Source organism: Pan paniscus, chromosome 16 (genome assembly GCF_029289425.2).
Source record: "Pan paniscus chromosome 16, NHGRI_mPanPan1-v2.0_pri, whole genome shotgun sequence".
In the NCBI taxonomy this organism is placed as follows: domain Eukaryota; kingdom Metazoa; phylum Chordata; class Mammalia; order Primates; family Hominidae; genus Pan; species Pan paniscus.
In genome coordinates this window covers 75,085,820-75,111,169 of record NC_073265.2, presented here as the reverse complement: position 1 = coordinate 75,111,169, position 25,350 = coordinate 75,085,820, and the positions used below count along the sequence as shown (strand labels likewise).

Below are 25,350 nucleotides of genomic sequence, written 5' to 3'. Positions count from 1 at the left end.
AAAACTTTGTTTTAATGGTCTAGCCTCATAAACTAATATTAAAAGACCATTCAATGAAACATTTACTGAACACCTATTAAGTGGTAGGCACTATGCTAGAGGCTAGAGCTACAAAGATACATGACATCTGTCTCAACATTAATGTCTCAATATTAATTACTGTTAGCCACAGTTTGGCTTACTGAAGTTATTGCCACCTTCATAGATGCAAAACAGCAGGAAAGAATGTATGAGGAGTTTTACCCTTATATGTGTGGCATCTTATGCACTAAATATAGCATATTTCATCAAAATTAAGATGCTATTACTTGTAAAGGCACCATCATCTTATGTACCACTAAGGCAAAAAACTGTTGCAAATTAAATTATGATAAAATGGTATAACAGCATTGATCAAAATGTACCTGATTTGAGATGAACATTTGAAGACACTGTAATAGAGTATAAATAAAGTGAATTGTCTCTCTGTAGCACTGGTAGTGATAGTACAAATAGTTCACATGAACCATTAGTTCCAACATCATCTGCTTCACAGTATGCTCTAACTTAATGTTACCATGCACCAATGTTACCATGCACCTGTGTTCCCAAAGTATGCAACCAATGGACAGCAAACACCTGTGAATAAAGCAGCTCAGAGGCTTTATATAGAGCTGCAAGGAACCTGAGAGACCATGGCTTGGTACAATTTCACAAATACAACTAAGACACTAGTTTTCAAACTTCTAAGTAGCTGCATGTTTTCAGATAAAATCATATGCAGAAATAGAGTGGCTATGTGTGACAGGACCAATAGAGGGAAGGAAAGGCAAGGCGCTGCTCTCTCTCTGTCCACTCTCCTTCTTAGGTGAACTATGAGGCCCATACCTAGAATCCTAGGTGTATCTGAATGCTCTGCAATTCTAGCACAGAATTTCTTTATGTACTACTACCACATTTCCATTTTAAATCCATCTTCCGCATTCAGTCTCCTTTAGACTGGTAAAATAACTACTCAGCATTCTCTTGATTGGAAGCCCTTCCTACATCTACAGTTGGTAATTAAGTTGTCCGTCAGCCTTGTGTTTCTGCCATAAAGAGGACTATGGCTGGGTATCTAAAATTTACCTTGAAAAATGTGAACAAAGATTATATTGTAACCAAATCAGGCCTTGCAGGACAGGAAAGCATAACCAAACGCACTAGAAATTCTGGTTGTTTCAGTTGGTGAATTAAGAGGCACCATAGCCTCAGCTGACATTTTAAAAAACCAGAAAAAAACAAGTGAAAGAAAGATCTGTAGATGAAGGAATGTAAATACTGCAGGAAGGTCCATAGAGATTTCTACTGCCTTCTGATTTTTTTTTTTTTAATTCCAATGAGGAAACTATCACCCTGAATAAACGAAATGGTACTTTACCACCAATTGTGGCAATGATGCAGTACAGGCATTGTTTCATTACTACTACATCAGACAGTGTTAAAGTCTCTTAGATTTTCACATTCAACCCGATTTCAAAACAGACTTTAAGATATGAAAAGCTGACAATATGATTACCTTGAAATTTTCAATCTTCCTGTCATGAGGTAATTAATATTGTTTTTAAACATCCTTTGGGAGCCCTGAATTGTATCTAGTTTCCAGCACACTTCCAGGAGCAGTCTCTCTTGTGAGCTCAGCAAGACTTGCTGAACTGCACTATAACAATCTTACTCATCTGGAAGCCCCATTGAGAACCAGGACCGTGTATCTCCTGACCTGCTGATCTCCACCACTCAGCACAATCTCTTGACATACACAGTTACTCAAGTATTTGTTGGGATTTCACTCCAGGGCAGAAGAGTACAAATATTCTTCTCTTTTACTCACAATGTTTAAGATGGTTTGAGATCACCACTCTCTGAAGAGACAGATAATCTAAGGAAGTAATTCTAGTACAACCAAATGTAGTGGCAGTAATGGCTCAAAAGGCACAGGTGGCAAAGGAGACTAAACATAACAACTAAATCCAGTGTGTGATCCAGATCAGGAGGAAAAATACTTAAAAGAACACTATTAAGCAGATGGTGAAAAGAAGAATATAAACTACTATATATTAGATTACTGTATTAATGATAAATTACTAATTTTGATAAATGCACTGTTACTGTATTGACTGTCCTTGTTCTTAGGAAATATATGCTGAAATATTTAGGAACAGAAGGTCATGATTCTGCAACTTACTCTCAAAGACTTCAGTAAAATTCTATATATGTATATATATACACACACAGATAAAGCAAATGTAACCAAATGTTAAGAATCGGAGACTTTGGATGAAGGATATATAGGAGTTCACTGCACTTTTCTTGCATCTTTTCTGAGTTCAAAATTTTTCAAAATACAAAGTTAAATGTAAAACATTTTAATAAAAGCAGAGGTGAAAATTGCTTCATTCTTCTGTTATTATTATTTACTAAAGGTAGGGAAGAAACTAGTATTATTTGAGTATCTACTTAAACAGATACTGACAGAAAATTTTAAGTACACTAATTTAATCCTCTTATCGGTCCTTCAAAGTGGTAGTATTCCAGTTTCAGAGATGAGGAAATTGAGAACAGAAATATTAACATATTTGTTCAAGGTATACACATACATTAGCAGTTTGATAAACCTCAGTTCAAAATCAAACTTTACCACTTACAAGAAGTTAGAACTTGAGCTAGATACTTAACCTCTTTGAGCATGCATCTTGACCTATAAAAAATGTAACAGTCCTTTTAAAAGGTTGCTGTGAAAAAGCAAAGAAAGTTGTTGTGGAAATTAATGAGGATAGTAAATAAATTATTTAATAATGCCTGGCACACAGTAGGCAGTCAATAAATACTAGCACACTCTTACTTAGCACATTGCTAACAAGTAATAGATTTGAATCCAGGTTGGGCTGCTCCCAAAGCCTGTGCTCTCCCCCTTATATAATGCTGCACTACTTTAAGTGGAAAGGGCTGGCTTTTGTAGGAACAGTTCATGCGGTGCCCACAGCAGGAAGTATTCAGGGTAATTTGAAGGCAACAAGGAGCAAAGAGGTCTTTAAGAGAAAAAATTTTTTATGAGTCAAAGGAATGTTCCTTCCAAGTAGAACATTTCTCAACACACATTCTCTGATAAAAAGTTCCAAAGTCCACCATCTGCTACATTGATCAACAGAATAGTGAGCGTTGAAGAGACTGACAAAATGTTGGACAAACTGCCTAGCCCAAATTCTCATTCTCCGTCTTAAAAAAAAAAAAAAAAAAACAAGCACATTCTACTCAAATGAGGGACAATATTGATTCCAACAGGCTGGAAAATGGCATGCCCACATTGCTCACCATATTGTTCACAAAATTGACACCAACCTACCTTTTCCTACGAGGAAAAAAATACCAATTCACTACAAATTCATCTAATTATGTTCAACTGAGACTTCCCTAGAGGCTAAATCATAGTGTGGTATGGGAAAAGTACAGGTGCTGAAGTCTGAATAGAATCCCATTTATACCATGGTCTGATCTAAGACAAATTATTTCGCTTCTATGAGCCAGAGTTTTTTATCTGTTTAAAGAAAAGTGGGGGCCAGGTGCAGTGGCTCACACGTGTAATCCCAGCACCTTGGGAGACCGAAGCAGGTGGATCACCTGAGGTCAGGAGTTTGAGACCAGCCTGGCCAATATGGTGAAACCCTATCGCTACTAAAAATACAAAAAAAAAAAAAAAAAAAACCTGCTGGGCGTGGTGGCGCATGCCTGTAATCCCAGCTACTCAGGAGGCTGAGGCAGGAGAATCGCTTGAACCCAGGAGGCAGAGGTTGGAGTGAGCCGAGATCGTGCCATTGCACTCCAGTGTGGGCAACAAGAGGGAAACTCGGTCTCAAAAAAAAAAAGAAAAGAAAGAAAAGGAAAGTGGGATAACAGCAGTTTTCTTACAGAGGCTCAAGGATTAAGATATAAGGACAGAGATATATATGTGTGTGTGTATATATATATATATATATATATATATATATAATTTTTCTTTTTTTTGAGGCAGATTCTCACTCTGTCACCCAGGATGGAGTGCAGTGGCAGGATCTCAGCTCACTGCAACCACCACCTTCCAGGTACAAGCGATTCTCCCACCTCAGCCTCCCAAGTAGCTGGGATTACAGGCGCTTGCCACCACGCCCGGCTAATTTTTGTATTTTTAGTAGAGACGGGGTTTCGCCATGTTGGCCAGACTGGTCTCAAACTCCTGACCTCAGGTTATCCACACGCCTCGGCCTCCCAAACTGCTGGGATTACAGGTGTGAGCCACCACGCCCGGCCGAGATATATATTCTTAATATGCATACTACTAGTAAGTACTCATTAAATACTGGTTTCTATTTCCACAACATAACCACTTCCTTTAATTGTTAATATTTATCAACTGCTTAACAATGTATCAGATATTGAACTGTGCATTTGGTACACATCATCTCATTTACTCTCATAATCATTCTGTGAAGGAGAATATTATTACCGTAATTTGCAGGTCAGGAAACTGAAGTTGTGAGAAATGTAGTAACTTGCCTAACAGCTACTAAGTAATGGAGCCAGCCAGCATTTGGATCAACAATCTAAACCAAAACACAAACCTACCTCTGCTGCCTATTTTGTAGCAGAGAATGCAGACAGACGAAACTAAAAATATAAATAATTTTTAAAATACACATTTTGAGAGACTAGTGTGCAAGTTCTAGATCATTGTGTACTACGGATATGGGTACAGAAGTTAGTAGTCCATGGCGTCTATGGTCATTTTTCTCTTGCTTTTCATCCTGAGGGGCTACTTCACTCCCTTTCTCAATGAGTCCATAACTTCTGGAATACTACATCACTCCAATAGCCAAAGTTGTATTTTTTAGTCCTACCTTACTGTACTGCTTTCAAGATCTCGAAAAAAGTGATTGTCAGCATACTGCCACTATATTAGTTATACATGCATCGATATCTAATATACCAACATTCACAAGATTAGTAAAAATTAAAGTTAAATCAATTTTATACTAGATAGACGTATAAATTTATTGATGTGATCAAGGTATTTAGTTGGTTCCTCTTACTGAATCAGATTTAAGCCACCAACCTGATTCAACAAATAAATCAATTTTCAGATGCAATGTTAAGCTCAATCTCACTAAAGTAACCTTTTAACCTTAGCTGCACTTTGAAATTGCCTGGAGAGCTTTTAAAAATCCTTATATCCAGAGGCTGGGCATGGTGGCTCACGCCTGTAATCCCAGCACTTTGGGAGGCCAAGGCAGGTGGATCACCTCAGGTCAGGAGTTCGAGACCAGCCTGGCCAATGCGGTGAAACCCCGTCTCTACTAAAAATACAAAAATTAGCCAGGTGTGGTGGCAGGCGCCTGTAATCCCAGCTACTTGGGAGGCTGAGGCAGGAGAATCACTTGAACCTGGGGGGCGGAGGATGCAGTGAGCCAAGATTGCGCCATTGCACTCCAGCGTAGGCGGCCAGTCAAACTCCGTCTTAAAAAAAAAAAAAAAAAAAAAAAATCCTTACATCCAGATGGCATATCACATCTATTAAATCAAAATCTCTAGAGGTGGTCCTCAGGCATGAGTGTTTTTTAAAGCTCCTGCAGAGACTTTAATGTGCAGCCAAGGTTGTAAAACACTGCATTAAAGTAACCTACAGGTGGCAGTTACTTAAAAAAGAAAAGCAGAGTTAATACTGGCCACATTGCAATGAATATGGGAGTTGTAAACATCATTTCCTTTGACCTAATTATACAATTCCTTGAAATTTAGCCTAAGGAAATAATTTAACAGAAGCAAAAAATCAGTAGGTAAAAGATAAGGCTCATTCTAGCACTCACTAGTTTTAATTTTTTTAAAAATCAGAAATTGATATTCAATATTAGTTGAATAATTTAAATACTCATAATAAAAGAGGGCCTCAAAAATATTTATAAAGACCATAGAAATAGATAAAAATATGACAAAGTGAAACTATCAGACTACAAAACGGAGTATCAGCTACAACTGTTATTAAAAATTCCATACAATGTGGGAGGTAATATCTGATAATAAAATAAACCTGTCTTATGCAGGTGCATCATGAATATTATTATGTACAACTTAATTATTAAAAATAAATAAATAGGCTGGGTGCAGTGACTCACACCTGTGTTCCCAGCACTTTGGGAGGCTGAGGTGAGAAGACTGCTTGAGGCTAAGAGTTCAAGACCAGGCTGGGCAAAACAGGGAGACCACCCCCACTCTCTCCAAAAAAAAATTAGCCCAGCCTGGTGGTGCACACCTGTAGTCCTAGCTACATGGGAGGCTGAGGCGAGTGGTCAAGGCTGCAGTGAGCTATGGTCTCACCACAGCACTCTAGACTGAGTGACAGACCAGCGAGAGGAAGAATTAATTGATTATTTTATTTTTACTGGTTTTTTTTTTTTGTTTTTTGTTTTTTAGGTGGAGACAGCAGGTATCACAGGAGCTCCTTGAAACGAACACAGGAGTAATAAACCATGACGCAGACATCTGAGCTTAGGCTCCAATGCAGTTATATTTAGTTCACACTAGACCAACACCAACATCAAATAGATCCTCATCTAAGAAACAATCCCAGATCATCTTTACTCACTCAGTAATGTACTTTTTCTTTTCCAACCTTCTCACTCCCCAGATGACTTAGAGCATCTAAGTGATTATAAGTTATAAGTGAATAAATAAAGCAGGGGTCCCCAACTCCCAGGTCACAAACCAGTACCAGTCTATGGCGTGTTAGGCCACACAGTAGGAGGTAAGTGCAGGCTAGAGAGTGAAGCTTCATCTGTATTTACAGCTGCTCCCCACTGCTTGCATTACCACCTGAATTCCGCCTCCTGTCGGATCAACGGTGGCTCTAGATTCTCACAGGAGCGTGAACCCTATCGTGAACTGCGTATGCGAGGGATCTAGGCTCCTTATGTGAATCTAATGTTTGATGATCTGTCACTGTCTCCCATCACCCCCTGATGGGACTGTTTAGCTGCAGGAAAACAAGCTCAGGGCTCCCACTAACTCTACATTACGGTGAGTTGTATAATTATTTCATTATATATTACAGAGCAGTAATAACAGAAATAAAGTGCATGATAAATGTAATGCGCTTGAATCATCCCCTCAACCATCACATCCCCTCCTCCCACAGGTCCATGAAAAAACTGTCTTCCACAAAACCAGTCCCTGGTGCCAAAAAAAATTGGGGACCACTGAAATAGAGATTTCTATTTAAATATTATTTAAATTTGTATTTATACACAAACTAGGTTGATCTATGTCAGAACTTGTGTTGTCTCTGTCTATTCCATGACAGTTATTGGCTTACTAGCTACTTAACTGTCTTCTGTTTAACCAGTGCTTCACGCCACTTAGTGAGGCTGAGAAACACAGGCCCCTGAAAATTATTTTGAAAGCAACAACATTACCACTGTTGACCAAGATCAACAACAGTGGTAATGAGAACAGGAAAAAAGAGAACTGCTTACAAAATAAGCTGAAACTTGGAAAGAATGATATAACTGAATAAAGTAATTTCAAACTGATGACAGAAAAAAAAGTCAAATTTCCAAGAAATGAGGGGGAGGGGACGGCAAAGGGAGGGAGGAGGAGGAGGGAGGGGAAAGGGAAGGGAGGAGTACACACTCATCTTTAAAATGTCAAAAAGTTTCTTTAGCTTTCTCGTGGGGCAAAAACACAAAACAAAATCAAACAGAAACCCTGTAGGATTACCAATTTAAATAACAGAATCAGGAGAGAAAGGAATGCACATCCATTTCTTCCAGTTTTATTTCTGAAGATCATGAGAAACTTAAATATGATAGAAAGATTAAGAACTAAATATGAACCCAAAACTCCAGTGTAATGGTGAACGTTAAAATCAGCTGATTAACAAGCTTCCAACTTAATGGAGAAGCGATGTGTTCCATACTTACAGAAACTGGTAACTTTAATCACAAAGAAGTCATCACTCTGTAAACTAGCTTTTCCAGTTCAGAAAAAAGACACATTTTTGCTCATTTGTCTAGGCAGGACCCCCATCTTCAGGCATGAAGTTCACATAACTATGTGTGAGGTTAACATCACTAAAATTCAAGAAAAGAACCCATACTCAACAAGTCCAATAAGCTTCTAATGACCTTGTGTATTTTTATATAGCCCACTGACCTGATTTGGCACTTTTCATAAGTTATAATTAAAGTTGATTAATCCTATTTAAAAACAGTTACATTAATAAAATAGGTCCTCATAAAGAGATAATGTCTTCTGGACAAACTAGATGTGACTTTTCTCATGTTTCTCCTGTAATTTGCTGCTTTTGCAGAAACATATAACATTGATTTACTCTCCCTCATAATAGCACTGCACAATAAACAGGTAAGGTGGGTCAGAGAACTTCTCAAATTACTTACAAGCGATCAGATTTTTTTTTAACTTTTCAATTCATCACTGAAGCAAAGATTCTAAAAATGAACTACTGGAAAAATGAAATTTAATGTGCACAGATTCTGGGGAGAAAAACTACTGGCAGAAGAGATAAGAGGCATAGCATAGATAGGAATATGGCATGTGGTATAAGCTATAGACCCATTGGACAAGGTTTCATTTTCTCCCAAAGGTAAACTTCATATAGGCCTGAGCAAAGCTGAAAACCAATTGAACAATAGCAAGAGTATTTTAAAAGTTCAGTCCCACCCAGTCTTTATTACTGTTGTTATTGCTATTAAAATCAAAAGTATCCAAATATCAGCTCTAACAGTCATGTTCTAAAGAGGTTCTGTCGTGTGGGCATGGGGGCTCATGCCTGTAATCCAGCATTTTAGGAGGCTGAGGCAGGCAAATCACTTGAGTCCAGGAGTTTGAGATCAGCCTGGGCAACATACAAGACCTCATCTCTACACAAAATTTTCAAAAGTTAGCCAGGTGCGTTAGTTAGTGGTGGTGCGTGCCTGTAGTCTCAGCTACTGCGGAAGTTGAGGTAGGATGTCGAGGCTACAGTGAGCCATGACTGGGCCACTGCACTCCAACCTGGGCAACAGAATGAGACCTTATCTCAAAACAAACAAACAAAACACACAAAAAAAAACCACACCCAACAAAAACGACAACAAAAGAAGCTCTATAATTTGTTGAAATGATTTCCCTGAATCAAATGTGAAATATCAGGAACAAATCACAGTACATAATAAATATAACACGATTGTAAAAAGCTGTATTCAGTTTTTCAGAGCATTTTCATCATAAATATCTTATTTAATCTTCCAAGTAACAAGGCCAAGGTTCTGCATATAGATAGCGTTTGGGCAAATCAACCAAGGCTTCACAGAGCTAAGGGCTGAAATGAGGGCTAAAAAATAAATTTTAAAATTCATTCCAAGCAATCTGTTTATTCTAAAGCAATTTAGTGTAGTAATTTATGTGGATTAATGAGCAGAAAGAAAAGATAAAAGCAAAATGTTTCTTTAGATCACATTTTAAAATGGCACTAAGAGGTATTCTACTGAACACTCACACCTTAAACAACAAAACCACTTCAAATGCACATATTCTCTAAAAGGAAGTGTATACACAAAAATCCCAGAAGACGTTTACAGCAAAATTGTGTAGAGAATTTTTATTTACTCTGTATGTATTCTAAAACACAAATCCAAATCTTCACTTAAGGAAAATGAAACAGGTGCTTATGGTAGAAAATGTCTTCGACTGGAAATGGCAGCTTCTTCTGAAGAGCTTTCTGAGGAGGTGACCTAACAACTGACCTGAGTGGTATGAAAGAGCCAGCATGCAGAGTTAGGGAACAAGAACATCAGGCAATGTGTACAGCAAGTACAAAGATCCTGAGGTGGCAATGAGCTGGCCAGGGAGGTTACAGCCAGTGTAGCTGTGCAGACAGAGCTATGGGAATGAGTAAAATGTTATGAAATGAGGTCTCAAGAGTTGTACCAGGTTCAGATTTCACAGAGCTTTGTGAGTCCTGGTAGGAACTAGGATTTTATTCTTGGAGGGGTGAGAAAACATTAGGGGGAGGAAGGCAAAAATGACAAAACAAAAGAAGGATGCTAACAATATGGATGCTAACAATATTTACTACAGTCATGTGCCACTTAGCCATGTTTCAGTCTATGATAGACCATATATGGAATGATGGTCCAGTAAGATTATAATGCAGCTGGAAAATTCCTATCACCCAATGATGTTACGGCTGTCATAATGTTGTAATGCACTGCATATCTGCAGTGATACTGGTGAAAGCAAACCTACTGTGCTGCCAGTCATATAAAAGTATAGCACATAAAATTATGTACGGTACATATTTGATAGCGATAATAAAATGACTATGTTGTTGGTTTATTATTTACTTTTAATCCTCACAAAAACTCTGAGGCAGGTATCAGTGTATTTCCATGTTGCATGTGTGGAAACTGAGACTTAATGAATAATTTCCCCAAGAATTCACAGCTGTAAGTGAAACGGCCACAATTTGTACTCAGAGCTAACTCTAAAACTTATGTGCCTCCTTCCACTACCCACAAAGAAAACCTACCTCTAAAAAAGTTTCAAACCACATTCAAATTATACTAACTGGATATCTGATGTAATATTTATCAGAAGCTAATAAAGTATATTAGGGTTTTTGTTATAAATTTTATAAAATCCATAGCAAGTTTTTCAAATGCAAAATAACATAAATTAGAGGCCATTTCTCAGAGATAAGGTTACAGCATCCAAACCAAGTGTCCACAATTTATGTATATGATACAACAAAATTCAATAAGCCCAGGATGAGTTTCAACTAATTTTCTAGCATTCTACCTGCCATGCAATAATCAACAACCAATCAATCTCTGCCTTCTTACCTTGCCTAGCATGCGCAAGAAAACAATGGGGTTTTATGTTAACATACATATAAAACCCAGTCAAATTAACTTAACTGCAGAGAAGAACACTTTTCTGATCCTAACAACACAAGTCCTTCAGGGAAGTTCAATGATGCTTCAGGTTGAGTTACAGCAAAAAGCCAGAGAAAATGTCAGAGAATAAACAATGAAGATTAACAAAGCATTGGTCTGGAAGCTGATACTCACACACGGCTGCCCAAGCACCCCGAATATCGCAAGCCCATCCTCTTTTAGTTTTGGCTTCATACTACAGCTTTAAAAGTAGAGGAAAGCAGCCTGGTTACCCCTCCTAAAGGCATGTTTCGCTCCAAGTTTACTTCTGACAAGGAACTGCAGCATATAGTTCCTTTTTTGAGGGCTATTGCAATATCTTCTCAAAACCACATCACCATAATAGTGTCAAACCTTAATGAGTTCTACAAACCCAACCACAACTCTACTCAAATGGAGCTGGAGAAGCTAAATGCCAGAAAGGGGTAGGGGGTGGGGGATAGCTAATCCACCTCAAAATGATGTATCTTAGCTATCTGTAGGGAACTCGCTGCTAGGCTAGTTATGGTCAGATATGCAATCCTGCATACCCAGGGCCAGGAGATATTTTAGCACTGAAACTTAAGTTTTCCTCTTTTCCTTCCTTTTTTTGGGGGGGAGGGAACATAGAACTGCCACTCTCGCCTTAATAATTAGCATAAGGAGAGTGCAAAGAAAAAGAAGGCACATCCTTGAAGCAACTACTGTCTATGAGTAATTTGCTCTAAATTTTGTGCTTTTAAACAAAAAAAGTTTTATAAGGTAATTGTTAGAGCATAAGCTGGAAAGTCAGACAGAGTTGGTTTGATTCCTTACTCTCACCTTACCATCTTTGTGATCTTGGACTACTTAAATTTCTCTGCGCTTCAATTTCCTCATCTGTAAAGTGAAAATACTAAATCTGTCATGAGGATTAAATGAATGTGAATGCAAAATGTTAGCTGTCTGGCCACCCGAAACGATCGATATATTGTGACTGTGTGGTATGCTAGAGGGCTGGTATAATTCTAATGAACCAAAAAAGAAGGCAACTTCTGAGTATTAGACTTAAAAAAAAAAAGAAAAAAAAGTAAGGGAAGCCTGCTTGTGGAGTAAGTGTCAAGCAACTACCCCTACAACACCTACCACAATTTACCCTCCAAAATTCTGTAAGGAAAATGGGGCTTGGTTTCCCCACTAGGTTAAGAGATAGTTACAGTTGTGGGGTGAGGCTGACTAGGAAACAGTAAGTCAGAAACTGAATGGTGGTTAAAAGAGATATCATATTCATACGCACCTGAAATATTTCCAATGAATTGTCCTTCCTAGCTCTCCAAATAAAGAGATATCTAAGCTCCTAAGAACTTTATAAACATGTTCTTGTTTAATCCTAACAGATCTATGAGGTACATATTATTTTTCCCTATTTTGTAGATGAAGAAACTGAGGCCTACAAGAGATGTTAAACAATAGGGACACACCAAGTTCAGCTTTGCCATTTTTAAGGCCAAAGAGATGGATTCCTGCTGAACAAGGATTAAGTGATTACAGGGTTACCATCATTATCAGTGAGGCAGCACCACCAATACAAGAAATACTATTAAAATAAAGAGTACTATGTAAGCATTCTCTACATAATCTAAACCAGCGGTCCCCAGCATTTTTCGTACCAAGGACCAGTTTCACGGAAGGCAATTTTTCCACAGATGAGGGGGCGGGGTATGGAATGGTTCTGGGATGAAACTGTTCCACCTCAGATCATCAGGCATTAGATTCTCATAAGAAGCATACAACCTAGATCCCTCACATATGCAGTTCACGATACGGTTTCCGCTCCTATGAGAATCTAATGCCACCACTGACTGGACAGTAGGCGAGCTCAGGTGGTAATGCTCGCTCATCCGCCTGATACTCACCTCTTGCTGTGCAACCTGGGTCCTAACAGTCTATGGACCAGTACCAGTCTGCAGCCTAGGCGGTGGGGACCCCTGATTTAAAGTACAAATCTCCTTATGTGCTTTTTATGCAGAAATTCTATTGGCCAGTTAAAGCATAAAATATGTACTATAAGAATAAAATGGTACAATAATCAGTGACTGTAGAAACTGTTAATGTCATATGCAAAAACAACTAAAGAGTTTTCAAATGGATAAATAGTTTGACAGTTAAAATGAATATTAAGAGATAGTGCACCGGCTAGATAACCTTAGGAAGAACATTTTATCTTTATTAAGCCAACAAATATTTATCAAAATTTAAATGGTATAAGAATTACAGATGTTAGGCCAGGCACGGTGGCTCATGCCTGTAATCCCAGCACTTTGGGAGGCCGAGGCAGGCGGATCACCTGAGGTCAGGAGTTCAAGACCAGCCTGGCTAATATGGTGAAACCCCGTTTCTACTAAAACTACAAAAAATTGGCTGGGCATGGTGGCGAGTGCCCGTAATCCCAGCTACTCAGGAGGCCGAGGCAGGAGAATTGTTTGAATCCGGGAGGTGGAGGTTGCAGTGAGCTGAGATCGTGCCATTGCACTCCAAATTGGGCAAAAAGAGCGAAACTCCGTCTCCAAAAAAAAAAAAAAAGAATTACAGATGTTAGATTATATTAAAACTCTAGCTTTAACTTTTTATTAACTAGTGTTCAGAACACTAAACATTAAATAAAACAATTTTTTAAATTGTAGATATTCCATTTAGGCCATGTGTCTTTCTAGGGTAAGTTCAATTTGAAAATCATTCACATAAGAATAAAATTAAGAGCAGAATGTCAACATTGCCATCTCCAAATTTTGTAAGAAAAAATGGCCAAAATCATGTATAAAAACTATGATAAATCCATCCTGGCTAACACGGTGAAAAAACATACAAAAAAATTAGCCGGGCATGGTGGCACACGCCTGTAGTTCCAGCCACTCAGGAGGCTGAGGCAAAAGAATCACTTGAACCCGGGAGGCGGAGGTTGCAGTGAGCTGAGATCGCACCACTGCACTTCAGCCTGGGTGACAGAACGAGACTCCGTCTCAAAAAAAAAAAACAAAAAAACAAAAACAAAAAAAAATAAAGGCCAAAAAACCGATGATAAATTATCCTCAATCCTGATATAAATGTATTTTTAAAAGTGTTAGGAAAAATATCAGGTACCTCAAATACATTTTGTTTTCATTAATAAAACAAAATAGGCTTTAAGAAGAATACTTAAGAATACTGCACCTTATTTATGTCTATGGACATTAAAGATTTAAACAAAACCTTGTCAAAATGATTATTATACAATGATAACCAATTTCAGCAGCTAAAGGTTTTTGTGATTCATTAAATCCAGAATCCTAACACAAAATTCCTTCTAGAACATGTTACTGAAAAACTTCCCTGAATTATAACTGTCTGTAGTTCAACTAGATAGAGATCTTACTGATGTGCCAGGACAAGTTGTATATGCTGTTTAATGAATCAAGAACAATCTAGAAGTTGGTAATGCTGAGAAACTGTTCTCCTACTATAAGGTTAAACTTTCAAACCAGAACAGGCAGATATTAATAAATGCATAGGATTGGTTGTATTTTTTACTACCTCATATTTATTCTTGTATCGCGTAACTTCATTCTATGCTGGTGATATTCTGCTCCAGCCAAATAATGGTTTTAGTGAAAATGTTTATTCAACACACCTAGTTTTTTTCTTGTTTCTCTAATCACTTTCCTTGTTTCCCCAATCACTTCTATTTCTGCCAATAATAAATGCAGGTAAAATGTTCAAGTCATTCTTTCTATTGGTATGCATTTAAGAAAACTTTAGAATTGACCAAGTAAAAATCACATGTAGCTTTTAAGGAGCAGAAGGTGCCATCAACTGATCCTTCATTTTCTCACACCTGACTATCAAGCCCTATACTCCAGGTCTGTATTTTCTTCCACTTAAGCCTGAAGTGAAGTCAGAAACAAATCACATGCTGTTGCCATAGATAATTTGTTACCACAGATCAAGTAGTGTAATTTCACAACTCTGACCACTCTGTAGTCTAAATGTTATACGGCAACCAAGAACAAACACATACCTTGCTCAGTACATATGTGTCATTCTGCAGGGAGAGAAAAGAAGTTTATAGAAACACAAGATGCTTGGAATGGCTCTGTGATTCCAACCAACTTTAAATTCCTACCCATCTTCTTAGAAAGCCCAAGGGAGTTTGTAAAAGTTCACGGGACTTGGAGTTACAACCTGGTTCAAATTATTCCTCCATCACTTACCAGCTGTGGCTATTACATTTCCTTGTGCGATGGAGATAAAACGCCCACCTTCAAAGGGCTGGGGAGAGGATAAAGATATGAGAATTTATACAAAATACCTAGCAACGAATACAATAAATTGCTCTATAAGTACAATATTATCTTCAGAAAGTACATTTTGCAATTTTCTAGCATGTTGCCAGATAGGCAATCCTGAGATTACTAGTTAAATGGTTTAAAAAATACAAAATGTCAAAATGCTTAAAGTCGTCCAGCTGAAAACTTAGGGGGAAAAAAAGGCACTGAGAACCAGAGTTATTAACCATCATAAATTAATTAGGTTAAAAGCCTGAAAATGCTACCAAACATGCCTCCTCACAAAATTCTATGAATAAATCCAAATACAACCTAAGGACAGGTTGTGAAAACAGCGACTAACTATACGGCCTTGGACAAGCTGCTTTAGCCTCCCTGAGGTTTGCTGAGGGGTTTTAAATGAAAATGCAAGTAAAGCACCAAGGTAGTACTGTGCATAATACAAAGCAGGTATTCAATATTCAATAAATGTTAGTCTCCTCCCCCATTCTCTAGTTTCCACTCAGTTCTACAAACTTATCTTTACCAAGACACAAAGACCTAGATCACACAATGACAAAGGAAGTCAGATACAAAGAGATGGACAGACTGATGAATGGGAATTTGGCCAGATGTCAAGTTATCCCAAATCCTGCCTCTCTGGTTATTATTTTTAAGGTAGGTCTGTACATTTGTTTCATCTTTTGCTTTACTATGCAAAAGCAAAGTCTCCAAAGTTGTTTTGCACCAGATGGGCTACTGAGGACCCACTTGTCAAGTACCTGAAGAGGAATCTACAAGGGCAAAATTACTATGTTGGCAGAACATCTTGCTCAATAGCACTTGGTTCCATTGTGAAATATGTATTCTTGAGTAGTTACTCCACCACCTAACCCTACACCTAGGTTTCAAGCGCAAGTGTCTTGTAAGAAGGACTTGAGAGCTTACAGGCACAAACCCTTTGAGAGGGGCCAATAGTGCCCACTACAGTAAATCATGACTGAGTACCTAGAGCTTGTCAGGCTGGGTCTGTGTTCAACATTCACATGTGTCCCCTCAATCTGGACAGATCGGTGCACTTTAGTTTCTGTTACTTTGCAACCTTGTGAACCGAGACCTTGGACAAGTCACTTTACCTCTCTGGCCTCAGTTTCCTCAATTATAAAACAGAGACAGCCAGGTGCAGTGGCTCACGTCTGTAATCCCAGCACTTTGGGAGGCTGAGGCAGGCGGATCACGAGGTCACGAAATCGAGACCAGCCTGACCAACATGGTGAAACCCCGTCTCTACTAAAAATTCAAAAATAAGCCGGGCGTGGTGGCGTGCAGCTGTAATCCCAGATACTCGGGAGGCTAAGGCAGGAGAATCACTTGAACCTGGGAGGTGGAGGCTGCAGTGAGCCGGAATCATGCCACTGCACTCCAGCCTGGGTGACAGCAATAGTCTGTCTCAATCAATCAGAGATGACAATACTTATCATATGTAAAATGGTAGCTTAAATGTAATCAACCATACTTTAAAAGTCATATAATGGGTAATATAAATGTATAGTTATTATAGTAAGAACCTTGTTTTCCTCAAAAAACATATAGACTAGAAACCATATAATCCTTTACATTTAAGAGTCATTTAATACTGTACCCTAGTAGCCTCGTCCTGAGTCTCTTCTTTCTCTCTGCCAAATTTTTGTAGAGGGAAGAATATGGGCCTCGGCATTCCACAGCTGTCTGTGTAACAGTAGCTCTACAATTTTCTATATAGCCTTGGACTAGTTACTTTAATTATCTGAGCCTCCATATTTCTCCCGCAAAACACAGATAATGCCTATTTCACAAGGTTGATATAAGGTTGAAATGAAACAATATCTGTAATGTACCAACCATGGTTTCTAGTGCAGAATAGGCATTCAATAAATGAAGATTTGTTCAGCTGATACTAAAAATAAGATGACATTTATGAGGACAAATATGTTTAAACTGGCTCTTATGGCAACTGAAATATTTCAGCACTTGTATGCCACCACTCCAGAGTTGAAATTCTTAAAATAAATACTCTTCTTATAAGGGTGGAAGGATTGTAAATGATTTTTTATCCATCTAGAATTCCTTGTTCCATTAATCTACAGGCATCAACATCACAACATGTATCAAAGGGCCAAACTAATTTTATTTAAAGTAGTATCTATTACACTAGGGAATAATTTCCAACCTACAACAAGTCCTACATCAAGTAGGGACATTCGAATGATGCTTAAAATACTTCAAGATTCTGGTAAAATTTCCCTGAAGTATGAAAAACTGACATAGGCATTAGAAGGAAAAGAAAATTAAAGAAAGGGAAATGGGGGTAACATTTATGTCAATCACTGAGTTATGCTCTCTACATGAATTGTTTATTTCTCAAAGCAACCCACTGAAGACAGTCCTCTTCTTCTTCTTGTGAGACCAAAAAAAAAGGCACTGAGGTTTGGAGAGGTTAAGTGAATCACCCAAGATAAATAATACAGTTTCACAGAAGTAGACCCTGGATTCAAAACCAGCCAGTCTAACTACAATTCTCCAATCTCTCTACTAATTTTAATTCACAGAGAACTACAAGAAATATTACAAAACAAGATATCTGGTAGACCAATCAACTGGAATTTGAGTTTCATTGATCAGTTAACTCTAATTTTACTGATGTCATTATTATTATTAATATATAAGAAATGTTCAAATAGAGTATCTTAGAGTTTAACAAAGTATTTGCACGAATCTTTTTTTAGTTAAAATACCCTTGTGATGTAGGCAGAACAGGTATTATCATTAAGAGAGGGGAAACATGAGACTCAGTGGATAGGTGACATTTTCCAAGTCACACTAACTACTAAGTAGGCAAGCTTAGATTTTAATTAAGCTTTTAATCCGTAAGCAGTTCTACCATACTATACTACCATCTTTCTCCAAGAAGAAATATTTATGCACCTTTATTTGCTCCACAAAAATAACCAGAATCTGTATGACAAATAAGCCCTAATTTTTCATATTGCATACACTAGAGGCTGGGTTATCATCCAGGAAGTAGATAGCAATATCCTTTATTTATGAGATGAAGAAATCAAGGCTTAGCAAGGAAAGTTTGCAAATGGCAGAGCCAAAATGCAAACCTAGGTTTGACTTCCAAGTTTGCACACCTAGTCACTACCTGGAGCCTCCTCTTACTCTCAAGCTCCCTCATACCCCCAACATGGGTGATCCAAGTCCCAAGATTTCTACTTTGTGATGTGTGAGTTAGAGATCAGCCAGATCCAATAACATTTGGCTCTAATATTTTCTTCTTAGATAACTACAATGCCACGCTCATCTGATATTGTCACTTCCTAGCATTCATGACACCAAGAACCTGCAAACTGGGGTCTTTACCTATTCTCTCCATCACTAACTAGTTAGGTGACCATGGGTGGGGTCTTCAAATCAGAGGAGATGATTGTCCAACTAAAGGAAAAGTAGGCCTACATGTTTTGGGTACTCTTCTGTGGCTAAGATTTCTCAGGCAAGACAGAAAATTAAAGAAAGGGAAATAAGAGATAACATATATGTCAATCACTGAGTTATGCTCCCTACATGAATTCTTTCATTTACTTAGAGTGAAACTTAAATACAATGTATTTAAGATGAATTTTCAGATCACAAATGCATTCATATTCATAATGTGAGATCTAAATATAAGCTAAAGCGAAACAGCAAGTCAACAAAAGCTCTGCCTTCCCTAACACTGAACAAAGTGAAAGTTAACAATCATGGGTTACAAAAAAGGGAAACTGTAAAAAAATGTCCTGAGTAGTTATTACTATCTGGTAGGATTTAAAATAAAGTTCAAGTGTTTTCTAAAGGGATAGGTCTTAGAGAATCCTTATATGTCCAAGAATGGCTAATCATAATTTTCGCAGAAGTAAGACTTGGTTTATCAAAATAGACTGGCAATCAAAATAAGCCTTGAACAAAGAAACACAAAAAGAACTTGGGCCCTAACCAGCACAAGGCTCCCCACACCCCACTTAAAAATTAAAAAGCAAAAAACAAGGTAAAGCACCAAGGAATTAAAACAACAAATGTACTTTGGAAGGGCTATAAATGGGGTTAAATAAGCTTGACTTTTCAGTAAAGTGTAGAATGCAACTAGTTATTCAATAAATGTAAAATATACATAGCCATACTTCAATTTCATACTAACTGAAAAGAGGCAATAAAAGAGGCCGGCTTATATGTGGACAATTTCATTTTTAAAAAGCAGGGTGGGGAAGAAGATACCCAAACTATTAGAAAGATAGCATCATACATTGTGGCGATTCTTAACTTTCTACAAACCCCTTCGTGAATCTCACCAACAAACACTTTATTCAGAAAAACATGTGCATAAACCTTTATAATTTCAAGAGATACAGACCCCAGGAAGTCTATTCTTGGGCCACTTTTTAAGAATCCCAGGAGTGGAAGGAAAGAGCTCTGGACAGCCTTTTGGCTTCTATTTCTGGTCCTACCACCTTGTTATCCTCATCCAACCACTTTGTCTCTCTAGATCTCAGTTTCATCTGTTAAAGATGATCTTTTTTTTTTAAGGCTGTAGTATTCCGTTATATGAATATACCACATTGTCCATTTATCTGTGATGGACATCTAGGTTGTTTACACTTTTGGCTGTGTGTGTGTGTGTGTGTGTTTGGTAATAGACAAATAACAATTATATAAATTTATTTATGGGGTAAAATGTGATGTTTTAATCTATGTATATACCGTAGAAAGATAAAATCAACCTAAGTAACATATCCATCATCTCAGCTACTTATTTTTTTGTGGTGAGAAATACATTCTTTTAGCAATTTTAAAATATATATTGTTTTTCTGACACATTACAACATGGGTGAACCTTGAGGACATTAGCTATGTAAAAGACAGACACAGAAAGACAAATGTTGCATGATTTCACTTATATGAGGTACCTAGAATGGGCAAATTCTTAGAGACAGAAAGGAGAACAGAGGTTATCAGGGGCTGGAGAAAAGGAAGTTCAGTTTGGGTGATGACAAAGTTCTGGAAATAATAGTGGTGATGGTTACGTAACTCTGTGAGTGTTGTGAGTATACTGAATGCTACTGAATGCTGTCCCTAAAATTTACTACTTTAACCATTTTTATGTTATGTATCTAGGAAAAGAAAGGGGAAGGAAAGGAGAAAAGAAAACCAATAACAAAATGATCATTCTTGATTCTTTAACAACTGAAATTCTACCAAATTCTACTAGAATCACTCTCACACTGAGTGATTTGGGACAATCGCCCCCTTTCCATTTTTTAATCGCTAATTATGACTCAGAACTTTTTCTAAGCTTCACAACAGTAACATCCCAGAATTCAAGTTAAGAGCTAGATCTGCAGCAAGGTGCTCATCCTCTCCTATCAGGGTCCTCTATTGGTGATTTCTCAGGTTGGTTTTCCCTTACCAATCTCCCTTCAAAAGGAGGTAAGTGGCTTTCCCACATGTAACAGAAGTAGTACTTTTAAAGTAAGCAAAAAAAAGTCAAAGAACAAACACACTCTAGTTTCCTTAAAGCTGTGCTGCAATAACAGTCTTGTGACATCCCCTCCAAGGATATAATGAAGCTGTTGTAATCACTTTATTTCCCTACTTGGATGGCAGTCCTTAACCAACTCTGCTTCCCAGCAAAAATTAAATTTAGAGGAAATGCATTTGAACTTCACAATAGTTATGCAGAGTTAACTGTTTCAACTTCTGAAACAAGGCCTCTCTTCCTGAGGCCATGAGGCTAACCGTAGAATGAATCCAATCATTGGCCAGATGGGAAGTGTGAAGGAGTAGAATGTATCACTCCCTGGAATACTGTCTTAGGAGAGCTCAGGTATCCAAAGCTCATTTGAGATAAGTGCCCCTCCTACCACCACTGTATCTGTAGCACCCATCAGAAAGCTTTCTGCAAAGAACTGTCTGTCTAGCGTGATGGGGAAAGGTATAAGCTTGGCAAGTGAATCAAGAAAAAGCTGTTTACAAAACCATAAGTAGCATTACATTCTGAGGTCTCTTTTTGGTCCTTCCAGACTATATACACAGTTAAAAATGGTAAAACATAAAGCACAACTAAATTAAATCTGGCATGAGCAAAGTATCTGAGAATTTGCTAATACTGACTCAATTTGCACAGGTCCCTCAATTGCTAAAGAACATAGATCCAATGGGGTTTATACTTGTTCAGATAATGTGGTGGAAAAGATAATGATGATAACCACAAAACTAATAAAAATATATTAAACAACAGAAACTATTCTTGAAACTTCTTTATATAAACATTCCAATAAAAACTTTTGGCTGCTCTAGTGCATTTATTTCTTTATTTATACAAGAATAAAAGAGCGCTCTTCAAGTGTTTTGACTAACAACCTTCCTCTAGAGAACTCTTTAAAGAGTCAGGACATATAATAATTGAGCCCAAAGACAGACAGGATTTCCTACTGCACATTTCCAGGACAATTCAGTTGCTTTTTATTGCTGTTCATATGAAGAAACCACTGCTCTCAAATTTTATTCACAGAAATTACATTCAATCCAAAACTTAATTGTTTACCATATTTTCTGTATGCAATTATAATATGGAAGTACTGGTTTCTAATTAACTCTTTCAAGTCTTAAAGACATACCAGAAAAAAATATATGATATAGGAAATCTGTTTCCTCTTGTACTAAACCAGGATAAACTGTATACATTGGTAATGTTACGCTACCTCCACAGACAAGGCTCATTCTGACTTTTGAGTAAAATAGTAAAATATAAGAGATAAGAATTGAAGAAGGCAGGCAGGCAGACGAGAGAGAAAATGGTTAACACGACTTACGTTTCTCTCTCAGACAATGAAGTGGTTAGCAGGAGCAAGCTTACAAACCTCCAGCAGAAGGCAAGGTACAGAGCTGAGGTTTTAATTTGTGGCAAACACACATTGAGATGCCAAGTGGGTGGTACTCCTATGAATCGGGGGTGGGGCTGGGGATGAGAGGAGAGAAATAAGGCAGAAGGAGCACTTACTCGGTTAGAAGCTGGTGCAGCTTGTGATAGCCTCGCTCCAAGGCCAAGCTCACAGGCGTCGCCCCTTCCTGGTTGTGGATACTGAGAGCTCCGCGGCCACCTGGCTTCTGCAACAGAAACCACGTCAACCTCAGCAGCCCCAGCCGCACAGCAAAATGCATCAATGTCTCTCGCGGGCCAGCATCTGTAAATGGGGGAGAAAATGAACGTAAGTGAGGAAAATATAAAAACAAAAAACAAACAAACATAAAGACAAGTTATGTAAACACCACTGCCTCCAAGTGCCTACGATTGTAAAGTTAAGCTACAACATACAGTGTGAACAGCTTTATTGTGGCCAGGTAGAATCAGCCCTCAAGTAAAGGCAAAACAAAGCTACAAAAGCATAGAAAGTATAGGAAGCAAAATCTTCAATAGAACACAGTCCTGCAAAAGAGAATCAGGACATTTCTATATTCTGACTTAATACACAGTGTTTGTTCAACCAATTTCACAGGCAGGCATATAAAGGTGACCCATACACACGTTCTTTTACTCAAATAATAATAACAGAAGCAAATGCAGCCCCACAACATGAGGTCCAAGAGGGAATGGCTGTTGGGACTTAAATGGGTGTATCATAAATGGTATAATTACTTTTTAAAAGAACACCCAGACAGGAGTTGGCTAGTTAAACACTAAGAACAGGTTCTGCTTGTTCAGTACACATGGGTCTTTTTATTCCTACACAGTAAGGGCAAATCAAATTTCTGGCACTGCCAGCTTTATTTATTTGTTTAATGAGAGGAAGAAATGCATCTTCTGGCACAATAAGGAAGACTAACTCTAAGACAATCCACTAATAACTGCAGAAAGGAAAACGTTTATTTAACTTGAAATAAAGGCTCCCTCTTAGTAAAGTGAGTCACTCTGAAAGTGACGGAATGAGGAAGGGCTTGTAGTTAGACAAATCAGGGTTCGAATCTGGCATTTACCATCTGTGTGACCAAGCGTGATTCATGTAACATCTCTGAACTTCACTTTCTTCACCCCTAAAGTGAGATACCAACACCTCACTCACAGAGGTGTAACAAATGAGAAGAGGTAGATGAAATGCTAGTATTATGACTGGCTGTAGTAGACATTCATTAAATCCCAGTTCCTCTCTGTTTCCTGGCTCTCTTCACTGTCCTCTTGGACATCAAATTACATTCACGGTTCACTAGCAATACTCTCTTCCTTCAGCAGTCCTCAGTGCTCAACCTGGGATGACAGGAGCTGAGGTCTTTGCAGGGATGCCACATATAGCCCCACAAGGCTGTACTACAATTAACTCCAGGGAGCTGGGAATGGCACCCTGAAGTTGTGCCTACCTCAGCTTAGCTATCATCTCTTTCTTCATGGCTTCCCACGGGTCCAAACTTCTTCACTGAGCACTCGGACTTTTTGGACCCCAGTGGTTTTCTCCTTACTGTGAAGTCCTCAAATGCTTCTATACGTGAATATCACAAAGGAATGAACAGATTTTTGAAGCTGTGATTTTACACTGAATTACACTGTTTCCAAATGTCATCTGTGTATTAGTCTGGTATCCCTATTTCCAAGGTAAATTTCCTTGGAAGCACAATTTTTCATATTGTATATTTTCCCTACAGAACTGTATACGCATAGACCAATTCAGGATTTAAAGGGTGTTTAACCAGAGGCACATGGCTGGAAAGATTATGCCCCAGAAGCAACAACTACATGTGCAGGTACAAATTTTAATAATCAACACCTCTGCGCAGGTGGCAAGGCCAGACAAAAGGACAAATAGAATCCTCACAAAAGATCAAATAGCACCATCTAACTTTTGCCTTACAGTTGTTCTGACATCCTTATCAAAAACAAAGAGCTAATGAGGCACTAACTAGGAAATACCTGATTCTTTAGAGGCTAGTTATTTCCAACCTTGAAGCAGCTGTCTCTTTACCACCCTCCCACAACCACTCTTCTGATTTGTTATTTGTTATGAGTCAGCTCAGCATTTCAGTAGAAATCCCAATACTACAGCCACGCGCCTGCTCAGAAGCTGATGCCCTGACTTCTGCACTACATCCTCTCTCAATTTCTTAAAGTCTTAGCAACTGGTACCACATCTGCTTTTGTGTAGACCCTTTCTGAGGATAACAGATTAGGAGAAAACAATGTAGTGAGGACCTGCTATGCACCATGCACTGGGCTAGGCAGTTTATGTCAACTTTTTCCATTTTATCTTCTCAGTAACCCTATGAGGTCTGGTTATCTTCATTGTGCAAATGAAGGCAGATTCATAGAATTAATAGCTTGCCCACAGTCAGATCAGGATTTAAAATCAAAAGTTCTTCTGTCTTGCATTAAACAAACAAACAAACAAAAAAACCTTTTCCATTACTCCACCCTGTTTCTTTTTGCTAGGAAATAAAACCACAAATACAAAAACAAGCAATCATACAAGCAAGCTAAACTAATGTGGTTTAAAAAGCACCTTACGTTTTCTTCCAACATTTTATTAACTTTTCCAACGTACACATAGTTCAAAGAATCACACAGCAAAAGTCACTCACTCAACAACCTAGATCCTACAATTAATGTTTTTCTATATTTGCCTTATCACATATATATATCCAACGATTCTTCCTTCTATTTCCCCATCGATCCACCTTATTTTTATGCATTTCAAAATAACTTGAAGATATTGGTCCACTTCACCCCAAAATACTTCAGCATGCATATAATTAACTAGCATTCAATATGTAGTTACAATTTTAGGTGATTTATATACAATGAAATACATATGGTATAGTATACCCATTTGATAAATTTTGACAGATGCATATACACGTGAACCCAAATCTGTACCAACATATAGAAAATCACCAATATCCAAAAAAGTTCTTTTGTGCCACTTTCCAGTTAATCCTCTCCTCCTCATTCAGAGTTAACCATTGTTCTGAATTTTTCACCTACATTCGTTTTGCCTGTTCTACAACTCCATATAGATGAAATTATAGAATATACACTCTTGTGTAAGGCTTCTTCG

At 38.0% G+C, this 25,350-nt stretch overlaps 1 protein-coding gene across 13 annotated transcripts in view; it reads right to left on the bottom strand.

Moving 5' to 3' along the window:
• The window catches only part of AKAP13 (A-kinase anchoring protein 13), a 361,925-nt gene that overhangs the window by 181,481 nt on the left and 155,094 nt on the right, over positions 1-25,350 (bottom strand). For all 13 annotated transcript variants that reach the window (XM_055098908.2, XM_055098910.2, XM_055098909.2 and 10 more), the window contains exon 5: positions 22,311-22,494. In XM_055098908.2, the coding sequence (XP_054954883.2) occupies positions 22,311-22,494 (184 nt within the window). The remainder of the gene's footprint in view (positions 1-22,310; positions 22,495-25,350) is intronic.